At 44.4% G+C, this 14,796-nt stretch overlaps 1 protein-coding gene across 5 annotated transcripts in view; it reads left to right on the plus strand.

Annotated features, from left to right (window-relative positions):
- LOC119852237 (epidermal retinol dehydrogenase 2-like) overlaps positions 1-10,723 on the plus strand; it is a 40,213-nt gene extending 29,490 nt beyond the window's left edge. For all 5 annotated transcript variants that reach the window (XM_038393364.2, XM_043507839.1, XM_043507838.1 and 2 more), the window contains exons 6-7: positions 2,603-2,728; positions 9,894-10,723. In XM_038393364.2, the coding sequence (XP_038249292.1) occupies positions 2,603-2,728; positions 9,894-9,987 (220 nt within the window). In that variant the 3' untranslated portion in view covers positions 9,988-10,723. The remainder of the gene's footprint in view (positions 1-2,602; positions 2,729-9,893) is intronic.
- Positions 10,724-14,796: the final 4,073 nt, after the last annotated feature.

The following is a 14,796-nucleotide window of genomic DNA, read 5'->3' on the forward strand; positions in this document are numbered from 1 at the left end:
GTGATGGTGTCACTTTAATTGTCAACACATTTAACTACTTTGCTACTCATTTGAGAGGACGCAGACTGTGAGAAAAGAAACACATAATCTCATGCCTTCTCCCTAAATGCCAAAAGCCTCAACTGTCTCCTATTTGGCTGCCAAATCTTCACCTTCCTCATGACAGTTTCAGTAGTGTAGCTCATGATTGTCAGGTTTCAGATTAGCAGCCGTGTTAGTCTGTATTCGCAAAAAGAAAAGGAGTACTTGTGGCACCTTAGAAACTAACAAATTTATTTGAGCATAAGCTTTCGTGAGCTACAGCTCACTTCATCGGATGCATTTGGTGGAAAAAACAGAGGAGAGATTTATATACACCCACAGAGAACATGAAACAATGGGTTTATCATACACACTGTAAGGAGAGTGATCACTTAAGATAAGCCATCACCAGCAGCAGGGGGGGGAAAGGAGGAAAACCTTTCATGGTGACAAGCAAGGTAGGCTAATTCCAGCAGTTAACAAGAATATCAGAGGAACAGTGGGGGGTGGGGTGAGAGGGAGAATTACCATGGGGAAATAGTTTTACTTTGTGTAATGACTCATCCATTCCCAGTCTCTATTCAAGCCTAAGTTAATTGTATCCAGTTTGCAAATTAATTCCAATTCAGCAGTCTCTCGTTGGAGTCTGTTTTTGAAGCTTTTTTGTTTAAGGATAGCCACTCTTAGGTCTGTGATCGAGTGACCAGAGAGATTGAAGTGTTCTCCAACTGGTTTTTGAATGTTATAATTCTTGACGTCTGATTTGTGTCCATTCATTTCTTTTATGTAGAGACTGTCCAGTTTGGCCAATGTACATGGCAGAGGGGCATTGCTGGCACAGGATGGCATATATCACATTGGTAGATGCGCAGGTGAAGGAGCCTCTGATAGTGTGGCTGATGTGATTAGGCCCTATGATGGTATCCCCTGAATAGATATGTGGACAGAGTTGGCAACGGGCTTTGTTGCAAGGATAGGTTCCTGGGTTAGTGGTTCTGTTGTGTGGTGTGTGGTTGCTGGTGAGTATTTGCTTCAGATTGGGGGGCTGTCTGTAAGCAAGGACTGGCCTGTCTCCCAAGATCTGTGAGAGTGATGGGTCATCCTTCAGGATAGGTTGTAGATCCTTGATGATGCGTTGGAGAGGTTTTAGTTGGGGGCTGAAGGTGATGGCTAGTGGCGTTCTGTTATTTTCTTTGTTGGGCCTGTCCTGTAGTAGGTGACTTCTGGGTACTCTTCTGGCTCTGTCAATCTGTTTCTTCACTTCAGCAGGTGGGTATTGTAGTTGTAGGAATGCATGATAGAGATCTTGTTGGTGTTTGTCTCTGTCTGAGGGGTTGGAGCAAATGCGGTTATATCGTAGGGCTTGGCTGTAGACAATGGACACTTCAATCTCTCTGGTCACTCGATTACAGACCTAAGAGTGGCTATCCTTCAACAAAAAAGCTTCAAAAACAGACTCCAACGAGAGACTTCTGAATTGGAATTAATTTGCAAACTGGATACAATTAACTTAGGCTTGAATAGAGACTGGGAATGGATGAGTCATTACACAAAGTAAAACTATTTCCCCATGGTATTTCTCCCCCCCACTCCACCCCCCACTGTTCCTCTGATATTCTTGTTAACTGCTGGAATTAGCCTACCTTGCTTGTCACCATGAAAGGTGTTCCTCCTTCCCCGCCCCCCCCCGCTGCTGGTGATGGCTTATCTTAAGTGATCACTCTCCTTACAGTGTGTATGATAAACCCATTGTTTCATGTTCTCTGTGTGTGTATATAAATCTCTCCTCTGTTTTTTCCACCAAATGCATCCGATGAAGTGAGCTGTAGCTCACGAAAGCTTATGCTCTAATAAATTTGTTAGTCTCTAAGGTGCCACAAGTACTCCTTTTCTTTCATCATTGTCAGTACAACCTTTCATGGGATGTTAAATACAGAAAATGTAGAAGCAGAATAAGCTTATCTAAATAAAAACTTTGCTTTATTTGAAGATAGCAAGAATTGAGCTCACAGGCACCAATACCAAGTGAAAACAAGACAGTGGCTGTTCACCACTTTCAAACTGATTTGTCAGGTGTTATATACTTCCATGAACAGAACTTCATTTTGTAATGTTAGCTTCTAAGTTAGGCCTGGTCTACACTGGCGGGGGATCAATCTAAGTTACATAACTTCAGCTATGTGAATAATGTAGCTGAAGTCGACGTACTTAGATTGACTCACCGCTGTGTCTTCACTAGGGTGCGTAGACTGCTGCTACTCCCCTATCGACTCTGCCTGTGCCTGTCGCCGAGCTAGAGTACAGGAGTCAACGGGAAAGCGCTCAGGGGTCGATTTATCACATCTAGACTAGATGTGATAATCGATCCCCGCTGGATTGTTCGCTGCCTGCCGATCCTGCGGGTAGTGTAGACCTACCCTAAGAGGCAAAATCTTTGTAAAATTGGGTATCCTCCTTTTTGTAAGGAGCACAACTTTAAATTTGAAGCTGTCTTATTCTAAATTTGAAGTTATCCAGATGAAACATAGAGGGGAAAGTTTTGACAATATCATATTAGTAGCCATATGTTGCCTTTTTCCAGGTGGCCACGTCTACTTCCTATTCTAGATTTGGACTATGTAACTGAGAAGATTGTGAGTGCTATTCAACGGGAGCAAGTGTTTCTCATGATACCACGAAGCCTGTACCTTTTATGTTGTATGAAAAGGTAGGGATGGGATTCTCTTTGTCATGTTTGTGTCTTTCTTCTATCAGATGCATTATGTTTAGTTGCATGATTACGGACTCTACATGCTACAATATCAAATGATTACTTGGGCTGTCAAGTCTGAGCCTACTTAGATATTTACCTTTGTGGGTTTCAAATTGCTTTCAAGTTTTAGATAAGTTGTTGCTACAGGAAGGCTTCCGCAGGTGGTGGTCTTGGATACCTTGCATGTCTACATGTCTTATACCAGACTCTGAAGGTTCCCAGTAAGGAACACTTTCCCATAGCTATACATATTTAAATAATCTGTAAAGGGAAACGGTTGTTAGTGTTGACTGAACAAAACTGCAACAGAGTTTTCTTCTTGGCTGTGTAGAGGCCTGCCCTTGTAATACTATTGAGCACTTATGCAGGTCAGTAGGAGTTTCTGGATGCTCAGCATTCTTGAAAATCTGGCCACTGAGTTAGGTGGCCAAATATGGATTTAGGAGCCTATCTTTAGGCTCCTATTTTTTGTATTTTATTTTATTTTTTTTTAATCTTGGGCCATAGTTTGATTCTAAATCTCTCTTCTTAAGACAAAGGGAGCCAAAAGTACTGTTACAGTGGATGTGTTAAATAAAGCAGGGCAGGCACAAATGAACAACCCCTGTAACAGCACAGAAACTAGAATCAGTCAACAAAGACAGCTGTAGTACATAACTTCTAATGTTAGGGATAGCAGGCAGGTGGGGAGGAGCCACCTGAATCTCAGAAGAATTGTGAAGGACCTTGAAAAGAAAAGGAGTACCCGTGGCACCTTAGAGACTAACAAATTTATTAGAGCATAAGCTTTCGTGAGCTACAGCTCACTTCATCGGATGCATTTGGTGGAAAAAGCAGAGGAGAGATTTATACACACACACACACACACACACACACACACACACAGAGAACATGAAACAATGGGTTTATCATACACACTGTAAGGAGAGTGATCACTTAAGATAAGCCATCACCAGCAGCAGGGGGGGGAAAGGAGGAAAACCTTTCATGTGACAAGCAAGGTAGGCTAATTCCAGCAGTTAACAAGAATATCAGAGGAACAGTGGGGGGGGGGGGGGGGGAGAAATACCATGGGGAAATAGTTTTACTTTGTGTAATGACTCATCCATTCCCAGTCTCTATTCAAGCCTAAGTTAATTGTATCCAGTTTGCAAATTAATTCCAATTCAGCAGTCTCTCGTTGGAGTCTGTTTTTGAAGCTTTTTTGTTGAAGGATAGCCACTCTTAGGTCTGTGATCGAGTGACCAGAGAGATTGAAGTGTTCTCCAACTGGTTTTTGAATGTTATAATTCTTGACGTCTGATTTGTGTCCATTCATTCTTTTACGTAGAGACTGTCCAGTTTGGCCAATGTACATGGCAGAGGGGCATTGCTGGCACAGGATGGCATATATCACATTGGTAGATGCGCAGGTGAAGGAGCCTCTGATAGTGTGGCTGATGTGATTAGGCCCTATGATGGTATCCCCTGAATAGATATGTGGACAGAGTTGGCAACGGGCTTTGTTGCAAGGATAGGTTCCTGGGTTAGTGGTTCTTTTGTGTGGTGTGTGGTTGCTGGTGAGTATTTGCTTCAGATTGGGGGGCTGTCTGTAAGCAAGGACTGGTCTGTCTCCCAAGATCTGTGAGAGTGATGGGTCGTCCTTCAGGATAGGTTGTAGATCCTTGATGATGCGTTGGAGAGGTTTTAGTTGGGGGCTGAAGGTGATGGCTAGTGGCGTTCTGTTGTTTTCTTTGTTGGGCCTGTCCTGTAGTAGGTGACTTCTGGGTACTCTTCTGGCTCTGTCAATCTGTTTCTTCACTTCAGCAGGTGGGTATTGTAGTTGTAGGAATGCATGATAGAGATCTTGTTGGTGTTTGTCTCTGTCTGAGGGGTTGGAGCAAATGCGGTTATATCGTAGCGCTTGGCTGTAGACAATGGATCGAGTGGTATGATCTGGATGAAAGCTAGAGGCATGTAGGTAGGAATAGCGGTCAGTAGGTTTCCGATATAGGGTGGTGTTTATGTGACCATCGCTTATTAGCACCGTAGTGTACAGGAAGTGGATCTCTTGTGTGGGACTGGTCCAGGCTGAGGTTGATGGTGGGATGGAAATTGTTGAAATCATGGTGGAATTCAGCGGCACTGCGATGGGTACCCGCATGGCCCCACAGTATGCCAACATTTGTATGGCTGACTTAGAACAACGCTTCCTCAGCTCTCGTCCCCTAATGCCCCTACTCTATTTGCGCTACATTGATTTCATCTTCATCATCTGGACCCATGGAAAAGAAGCTCTTGAGGAATTCCACCATGATTTCAACAATTTCCATCCCACCATCAACCTCAGCCTGGACCAGTCCACACAAGAGATCCACTTCCTGGACGCTACGGTGCTAATAAGCGATGGTCACATAAACACTACCCTATATCGGAAACCTACTGACCGCTATTCCTACCTACATGCCTCTAGCTTTCATCCAGATCATACCACTCGATCCATTGTCTACAGCCAAGCGCTACGATATAACCGCATTTGCTCCAACCCCTCAGACAGAGACAAACACCTACAAGATCTCTATCAGGCATTCCTACAACTACAATACCCACCTGCTGAAGTGAAGAAACAGATTGACAGAGCCAGAAGAGTACCCAGAAGTCACCTACTACAGGACAGGCCCAACAAAGAAAACAACAGAACGCCACTAGCCATCACCTTCAGCCCCCAACTAAAACCTCTCCAACGCATCATCAAGGATCTACAACCTATCCTGAAGGACAAGCCATCACTCTCACAGATCTTGGGAGACAGACCAGTCCTTGCTTACAGACAGCCCCCCAATCTGAAGCAAATACTCACCAGCAACCACACACCACACAACAGAACCACTAACCCAGGAACCTATCCTTGCAACAAAGCCCGTTGCCAACTCTGTCCACATATCTATTCAGGGGATACCATCATAGGGCCTAATCACATCAGCCACACTATCAGAGGCTCGTTCACCTGCGCATCTACCAATGTGATATATGCCATCATGTGCCAGCAATGCCCCTCTGCCATGTACATTGGCCAAACTGGACAGTCTCTGCGTAAAAGAATGAATGGACACAAATCAGACGTCAAGAATTATAACATTCAAAAACCAGTTGGAGAACACTTCAATCTCTCTGGTCACTCGATCACAGACCTAAGAGTGGCTATCCTTCAACAAAAAAGCTTCAAAAACAGACTCCAACGAGAGACTGCTGAATTGGAATTAATTTGCAAACTGGATACAATTAACTTAGGCTTGAATAGAGACTGGGAATGGATGAGTCATTACACAAAGTAAAACTATTTCCCCATGGTATTTCTCCCTCCCACCCCACCCCCCACTGTTCCTCTGATATTCTTGTTAACTGCTGGAATTAGCCTACCTTGCTTGTCACCATGAAAGGTTTTCCTCCTTTCCCCCCCCTGCTGCTGGTGATGGCTTATCTTAAGTGATCACTCTCCTTACAGTGTGTATGATAAACCCATTGTTCCATGTTCTCTGGGCGTGTGTGTGTATATAAATCTCTCCTCTGCTTTTTCCACCAAATGCATCCGATGAAGTGAGCTGTAGCTCACGAAAGCTTATGCTCTAATAAATTTGTTAGTCTCTAAGGTGCCACGGGTACTCCTTTTCTTTTTGCGAATACAGACTAACACGGCTGCTACTCTGAAACTTGAAAAGAAAGGGACTACAGTACCAGAAACAAACTGGTTCTGGAAACATCATCATCTTCCTTGCTTCAGATAACACAATCTGCTGTAATTTAATAGGCGTTTATATTGCTGTGTATTAATAGAGCTATCTTAGAATCATAGACTATCAGGGTTGGAAGGGACCGCAGGAGGTCATCTAGTCCAACCCCCTGCTCAAAGCAAGACCAATCCCCAACTAAATCATCCCAGTCAGGGCTTTGTCAAGTCTGATCTTAAAAATCTCGAAGGAGATTCCACCACCTCCCTAGGTAACGCATTGTAGCGCTTCACCACCCTCCTAGTGAAAACGTTTTTCCTAATATCCAACCTAAACCTCCCCCACTGCAACTTGAGACCATTACTCCTCGTTCTGTCATCTGCTACCACTGAGAACAGTCTAGATCCATCCTCTTTGGAACTCCCTTTCAGGTAGTTGAAAGCCGCTATCAAATTCCCCCCTCATTCTTCTCTTCCGCAGACTAAACAATCCCAGTTCCCTCAGCCTCTCCTCATAAATTGTGTTCTAGTCCCCTAACCGTTTTCGTTGCCCTCCGCCGGACGCTTTCCAGTTTTTCCACATCCTTCTTGTAGTGTGGGGCCCAAAACTGGACACAGTACTCCAGATGAGGCCTCACCAATGTCGAATAGAGGGGAACAATCACATCCCTCGATCTGCTGGCAATGCCCCTACTTATACAGCCCAAAATGCCATTGGCCTTCTTGGCAACAAGAGCACACTGTTGACTCATATCCAGCTTTTCGTCCACTGTAACCTCTAGGTCCTTTTCTGCAGAACTGCTGCCTAGTCATCCGGTCCCTAGTCTGTAGTAGTGCATGGGATTCTTCCGTCCTAAGTGCAGGACTCTGCACTTGTCCTTGTTGAACCTCATAAAATTTCTTTTGGCCCAATCCTCTAATTTTTCTGGGTCCCTCTGTATCCTATCCCTACCCTCCAGCGTATCTACCTCTCCTCCCAGTTTAGTGTCATCTGCAAACTTGCTGAGGGTGCAATCCACGCCACCCTTCAGAGCATTAATGAAGATATTGAACAAAACTAGCCCCAGGACCAACCCTTGGGACACTCCGTTTGATACCGGCTGCCAACTAGACATAGAGCCATTGATCACTACTCTTTGAGCCCGACAATCTAGCCAGCTTTCTATCCACCTTATAGTCCATTCATCTAGCCCATACTTCTTTAACTTGCTGGCAAGAATATTGTGGGAGACCGTGTCAAAAGCTTTGCTAAAGTCAAGGAATAAAACATCCACTACTTCCCCCTCATTCACAGAGCCAGTTATCTCATCATAGAAGGCAATTCGATTAGTCAGGCATGACTTGGTGAATCCATGCTGACTGTTCCTGATCACTTTCCTCTCCGCTAAGTGCTTCAGAATTGATTCTTTGAGGACCTGCTCCATGATTTTTCCAGGGACTGAGGTGAGGCTGACTGGCCTGTAGTTCCCAGGATCCTCCATCTTCCCTTTTTGAAAGATGGGCACTACGTCAGCCTTTTTCCAGTTGTCCGGGACCTCCCCCGATCGCCATGAATTTTCAAAGATAATGGCCAATGGCTCTGCAATCACATCCACCAACTCATTTAGCACTCTTGGATGCAGCACATCCGGCCCCATGGACTTGTGTTCTTCCAGCTTTTCTAAATAGTCCCGAACCACTTCTTTTTCCACAGAGGGCTAGTCACCTCCTCCCCATGCTGTGCTGCCCAGTGCAGTAGTCTGGGAGCCGACCTTGTTCGTGAATACAGAGGCAAAAAAAGCATTGAGTACATTAGCTTTTTCCACATCCTCTGTCACTAGGTTGCTTCCTTCATTCAGTAAGGGGCCCACACTTTCCTTGTCTTTCTTCTTGTTGCTAACATACTTGAAGAAACCCTACTTGTTACTCTTAACATCTCTTGCTAGCTGCAACTTCGAGTGTGATTTGGCCTTCCTGATTTCGCTCCTGCATGCCTGAGCAATATTTTTATTTTCCTCCCTGGTCATTTGTTCAATCTTCCACGTCTTGTAAGCTTCTTTTTTGTGTTTAAGATCAGCAAGAATTTCACTGTTAAGCCAAGCTGGTTGCCTGCCATATTTACTATTGTTTCTACACATCGGGATGGTTTGTCCCTGTAACCTCAATAAGGATTCTTTAAAATATAGCCAACTCTCCTGGACTCCTTTCCCCATCAGGTTATTCTCCCAGGGGATCCTGCCCATCAGTTCCCTGAGAGAGTCAAAGTCTGCTTTTCTGAAGTACAGGGTCCATATTCTGCTGCTCTCCTTTCTTCCCTGTGTCAGGATCCTGAACTCGACCATCTCATGGTCACTGCCTCCCAGGTTCCCATCCACTTTTGCTTCCCCTACTAATTCTTCCCGGTTTGTGAGCAGCAGGTCAAGAAGAGCTCTGCCCCTAGTTGGCTCCTCCAGCACTTGCACCAGGAAATTGTCCCCTACGCTTTCCAAAAACGTACTGGATTGTCTGTATACCGCTGTATTGCTCTCCCAGCAGATATCGGGGTGATTGAAGTCTCCCATGAGAACCAGGGTCTGCGATCGAGTAACTTCCGTTAGTTGCCGGAAGAAAGCCTCGTCCACTTCATCCCCCTGGTCCGGTGGTCTATAGCAAACTCCCACCACGACATCACACTTCTAAACTTAATGCAGAGACTCTCAGGCTTTTCTGCAGTTTCATACCTGAGCTCTAAGCAGTCATACTGCTCCCTTACATACAATGCAAGTCCCCCATCTTTTCTGCCCTGCCTGTCCTTCCTGAACAGTTTATATCCATCCATGACAGTACTCCAGTCATGTGAGTTTTATCATACTAGCATCCAGAAGCCCCAGTGAGGATCACTGTTGCATTGAGGGAGGAGTGAAAAGACTGTTTCCACAAAAATCCTGTACTTCAATTACAAATATATAATTTTTATAGCTGCTGCCACCACTTGAGTGAGTTAAATATCTCTACAAAACTGCAAGTCCTTTTGCACAGATGGATTATACTAACATGGAGAAATTTGGCTTCAGAGATCTTGAGTACAAAAATAATTTATTCCTAAAACTGACAGTTTCCAAAATAAATTGAGAAATTGGGCCCACTGAGATTGAGGAGTGTCCTTCATTTCAATTTCTTTATGTACATTATCATGTGGCAGTATGTTTTAAAGGAATGTCCCCATTTAGTGACTTGGGTTCCTGAGTTCTAATCCTGGCTCTGATATTGGGGAAATGCTGCCTCAGTTTCTCTCTGTACACTGGGAATACTTGCTACCCCATAAATACATTCTGAAGACTGTTAGTACTGTACTTTAGAAGCTGTAAGGCTTTGTGTTCTTGGGCTTAGCCACATGGATCACTTCTGTGATTTATAAAACTATGTAAATACTCTGGTGTGTTTTTTTTCCTTCAGTCTTTTGCCTGTGAAAATGGGAATACTCATTGGAGACTACATCGGGGCCTTCCAGTTCATGGACCACTTCAGAGGTCGAGGGAAGAAGGACTGAAAATAAAGAATGAAAATATCCAATACTAGCAGGTCTAAATTAATGGACCAGTTTAGATTTTAAAAAATGGCCTGCTATTTCAGCGGCACAAGACTTGCCTTCTGTATTACTTTGCCTCATACTTTTGTTAGTTAACAGTTTCCAACACGAGCTGTCTCTCCTTCATATCTGTCCTCAATGTGATGCCTGTACAGAACTCATTTATCTAAATGAGTTCTGTTCATAGTCTCTTATCCTTATTGAATGAGTATGGGATACAAACTAACCACAATTGGCACCTATATGGGTATTCTCAGTTAAGGAACAGGGTGTAATGGGCTGGGAAGCTGAGTTGACTTTGCATGCCTTCAAGATAGTCCCCTCCAGAACAATATTATTGTTAGGGTTGTCTGAGAAAGCTTAACTTTGTCATTGCCTTCACTGTTAGGTTGATGATTGGAAGTATTTAACTATCAATTTCCTGAGCTGTTTGGCATCTCTTACAAGCACTAAAATTCACGTTCAGAAAATTAAGTAAAATGGCAGTTGTACACACTGAAAATATTTTCCATAGCTGTGATGTTGATTCACTAATCAAATACATCTGAATGGTAATAAACAATTGACTCTTAATGTCTATGGAAAAAATTCCAATAGCCAGTGATTATAGATGTATCCCTTCCAGAAATGGGCTGATAACAATTGTACATGCTTGTCTGATTACAATTAACTTTTAAATAAATGCCCATATTTTTAATAGGACTGAGTCATTTATCAAATACAAAAAAGTGAAAATTTAAAGTTGTCTAAAATATTGTAAATCTTAACACTGTCTTGAAACAAGAGATACAGAGACACGCTGAATAAGAGTGGCAGTGAAAGAACCTTCAGAAATCCTTTCAGATGAGATGACTGGCAACTAAATACAAACCACTGCAATAAATAGTTTAACATGAGTTTCTCTGTTAGAAATTCTTGCAGAGTGTGGTGGTGGTGGAGGAAGTTAAATTGGATTGAATCATTCTACACCTGTAAAAATCAACAAGGACAAACTATCAACCATGCAATAATTTAAAAGTTTAAATGACTTATAATTTGTTCCTCTGAATGGGCTTTGCATCATTTATACTAATTCCATTTGTTATAATAGCTCTTCCACTCCTCATTTCTCTCTTACATTGCATCTATGCTGCACACCTAAGTTCCCTCTTAAGCTGCAAGGCTGCACAGCAAGCTATCAAGGGCCACGCAGGCGGGGAGAGGCGCCCTTCCCCTGGCCTAGCCCAGCCAGGCCCCGCCAGAGCTGCCACAACCGGGAAGAGGCACCCCGGCCCCAGGCTGCTGCAGTGAGAGAGGGCTAGGGAGAGTGCTCTCTCCCAACTGCAGCCCTGAGGCAGCCTATACCCTAAGCCCTTCATCCCTGGCCATACCCCAGAGCCCACACCCCATTTTGTTATGGCTGGAGCCCTCATTCCCCGCACCCCATCTCTGCCCCAGCCCTAAGCCCTTTCTGCACCCCAAACCCCTCATTCCTGGGCCCAACCCAGGGCCCCACCCCAGAGCCTGCATCATCCCCAGCCAGAACCCCCACCCCCGCACCCCAACCCTCTTCCCCAGCCCTGAACCCCCTCCCACACTCCGAATCCTTCGGCCCCACCCCACCACACATCACCTCCATGTTTGGTGCACATAACAAAATTCATTCCGCTCCTGGGTATAAAAAATTAGAGGGAACACTGCTGCACACCTCTTGCGGCAGCATATAAGGTAGGTGTAGCCACATGCCACAATGAAAAGCAGGCTGCGTCCACACTGTGGTATGTAGCTACATGTATCGGTGAAAGGCTCTGCGGGAGGGTGGCAGTGGGGAGCACTATATTTCTTTGCTGCCTCTCTGCTGTAGCCTTTGCCCCAATGAGGAAAGACTCCAACAGCAGGACACTACACCGATAAATATAGCAGTGTAGATGGGAAGGTTCTGCTTAGGTGAGTATAGAGAGCCCTGCAGGGTACATACCCAGAGTTCAAGAGCGTCTTTATTTGCCTAAGCCATGCCTCATCATGTACACTGCTATTTATACCTGTGCTGGGGGTGGGATGCCAAAAGGAGTGTGCAGTGTAGACATACCAAAGTTTAGATAATTAAGAAACCATGTATTTAAAACTTGGGAAGGAAGGTCTGTCTTCAGTGCGTGGCAATGGCCTTCTAGTTATGAAACTAAAAGCCGCTTCTGTAAATTTGACCCTGCTGAAGGGATAGACCACCAGCTGCATAGCTTAAACTTGTTCCCACTGGTAGTAAACTTTAAATGTACCAAAAAAACACAAATATTAGTCACATTTCAGCTTAAACAAGGACTGGCTTAACGGGAAAAAACTGTTGCTAAAAACTACCTTGGATGCCTTAGTCAGACTTCATATTTTTGCCAGATAAGGGTTATCCCAGAGATGAAGTGCACCATTTGACCAGAAACTTAATCAAATTCTAAATTTGACTTGAGCGTCAATGCTTGTGTTTTTTATTTTTTTGCAGCAAAAAGTTGTATGTTCATGTATTCATTCTAATGAATAATCATTTCATGTGGATAGGTGGCCAATGCTACATAATCATACCTCAGATGATTTATAGTTTTACTCAAAGTAAGAGTGAAAGCCAGGTGGGTTGTGTTATGTGCTCTCCTTCAAAGCATTCTGTAGAGAATGTTTATCACTTCACTGTTATGGCATCTAAATCTTCAGTGAGAGAGAGTGAGGAGCTAATAGTTTAAATTAACTATCCAAAACCAAAAAATTATTATTTAAATCTATTTTCACAAAATACCTAGTAAAAACAAAGAATGCAGCATATGTGATTTTTAATTTCTAGTTGTACAAAACTTGCAGAATTAGGATTAAAGGCTTTGGTAGGCCTAGTCTAGGCTACAGAAATATGTCAATGAAAGTTGCCTTGCATCTATCTATTTGTGTGTGTGTTAACACTGAAATTTGTCTTCTGCCAATGTAAGCATCTGATTATGGCAACATAGTAACATCACTTCCCCAAACAATGTTGAGCCATAGTTGACATACTGTCCGAGACAGAGGGTGAGTGTAAACACTGTGTAACCTATGGCAACCCTAAGGGTCCTCGAGTAGCAATTATACAATGCCTGACAGTGACTGGTTTGGTCACAAAGGTGAACTCCGCTGCCCGGGGTCATGGAGACTGACTAAAAGAGCCAATGGGAAGGTAGAATTTGTTAAAATTGGGAAAGAAACTTTCCCTTTGTCTGTTGTTCTCTGGGCTGGAGGGATAGAGCAGCAATGCTATAATCAGGAATGCTGTGTAAGGCTTGAACCAGATATGAAAATTCATCAGATCATACCTAGAATTATTTACTTGAACTCCCTCCCCCCCCCCAAAAAAATGTAAGTAAATTAGGCCATAGATAGCTAAGCAATTGTGACACTTTTCTTGTTCAGGTCTTAGTGGTCCTACCATTGTTAAAATATTTGTAGCTTTTAGCACATCAAAACTTGTGCATTAAATTTATTAGGGTCCTCCACACTAAAGAGACCTTTCTACATTTAAATCAGTTCTTCAAATGATTGCTCATAGCTATTCCAATTAGGTGTGCACATGCTGAATGCAGTCATCGGAAAGTTTTTCCCTTAGCAGCTCCCGTTGGGTCGGCTGTGGAGCCCCCTGGAGTGGCACCTTCATGCTGTTGAATATATGCCCCTGCCGACCTGGCCCCTCCTCAGTTCCTTCTTACCACCATTGACGGTTGTTGAAATTACGGATGCTTGCAAAATAGCAAGTGCTTGCCTTAGCATATCTTCTAGTTTGTAGTTGTAGTTTCCAGTTCACAGTTGGTTAGTTATAGTTGTATATAGTTGATAGATAAGGTTTGGGAGTGGGGTTTCCCCAATCCCTGACCCCTCCCTTGGATTCCGGGGCATGCCTCAGTCCCAAGGATTTAAGCCCTGCAGAAACTGCAGCAAGCCTATGACAACAGGCAACCCCCACAACTCGTGCCTGAAGTGTCTGGGGGAGGTGCTCCAGACAGGTACAAAATCTGCACAGCTTTCCACCCCAGGATGAAGAAAGAACATGATTTCCATCTAAAACAACTCTTGAGGGACTCCGCTTTTTGCCCCCAGCCTGCTGAGGACCATCAGGACCCAGCACCAAATGCGTCCACGCGGAGAGCCCCGGTCTCCATACGCGACACAGTACTGAGGAAGGACTCTGATCTAAGAGACCCTCACCGTGGGCACCAGAGAGCAACAGAACTCAGTGGTCACCATGCCTCAACAGTTACTTGAGTCCCTCCGATGGTGGCTTCACCCTCAGGCAGTGTGCGAGGGAGTCCCCTTCAACAGCCCCCCGCCCTCCTTGTCCCTGGTAATGGACGTGTCAGCTCTGGGATGAAGAGCACACTTGAGACACCTCCAAATGCAGGACCTGTGGTTGCAGGATGAACTCTCACTCCATATCAATAGCAAGGAGCTGAAGGTGGTGCAACAAGCATGTCAAACCTTTCAGGCCTGACTATAAGGACAGTGCGTGGCAGTTATAACAGACAACACTGCTGCCATTTTTTTACATCAACAAGCAGGGAGGAGCTTCCTCTCCCCTCTGTCAGGAAGCCCTCCGGATGTGGGAGTTTTTGCATAGCCCACTCCATTCATCTGGAGGCGTCCCATCTCCTAGGAGTGCAGAATGAACTGGCGGACCACCTCAACAGATCTTTCTGCAATCATGAGTAGTCCATCCGGCCAGATGTCTTACACTCCATCTTCCAAAGGAGGGGTTGTCCCCAGGTCAACCTGTTCACCACCCGAAGC

The sequence above is a fragment of the Dermochelys coriacea genome, chromosome 2 (assembly GCF_009764565.3).
Source record: "Dermochelys coriacea isolate rDerCor1 chromosome 2, rDerCor1.pri.v4, whole genome shotgun sequence".
Classification (NCBI taxonomy): domain Eukaryota; kingdom Metazoa; phylum Chordata; order Testudines; family Dermochelyidae; genus Dermochelys; species Dermochelys coriacea.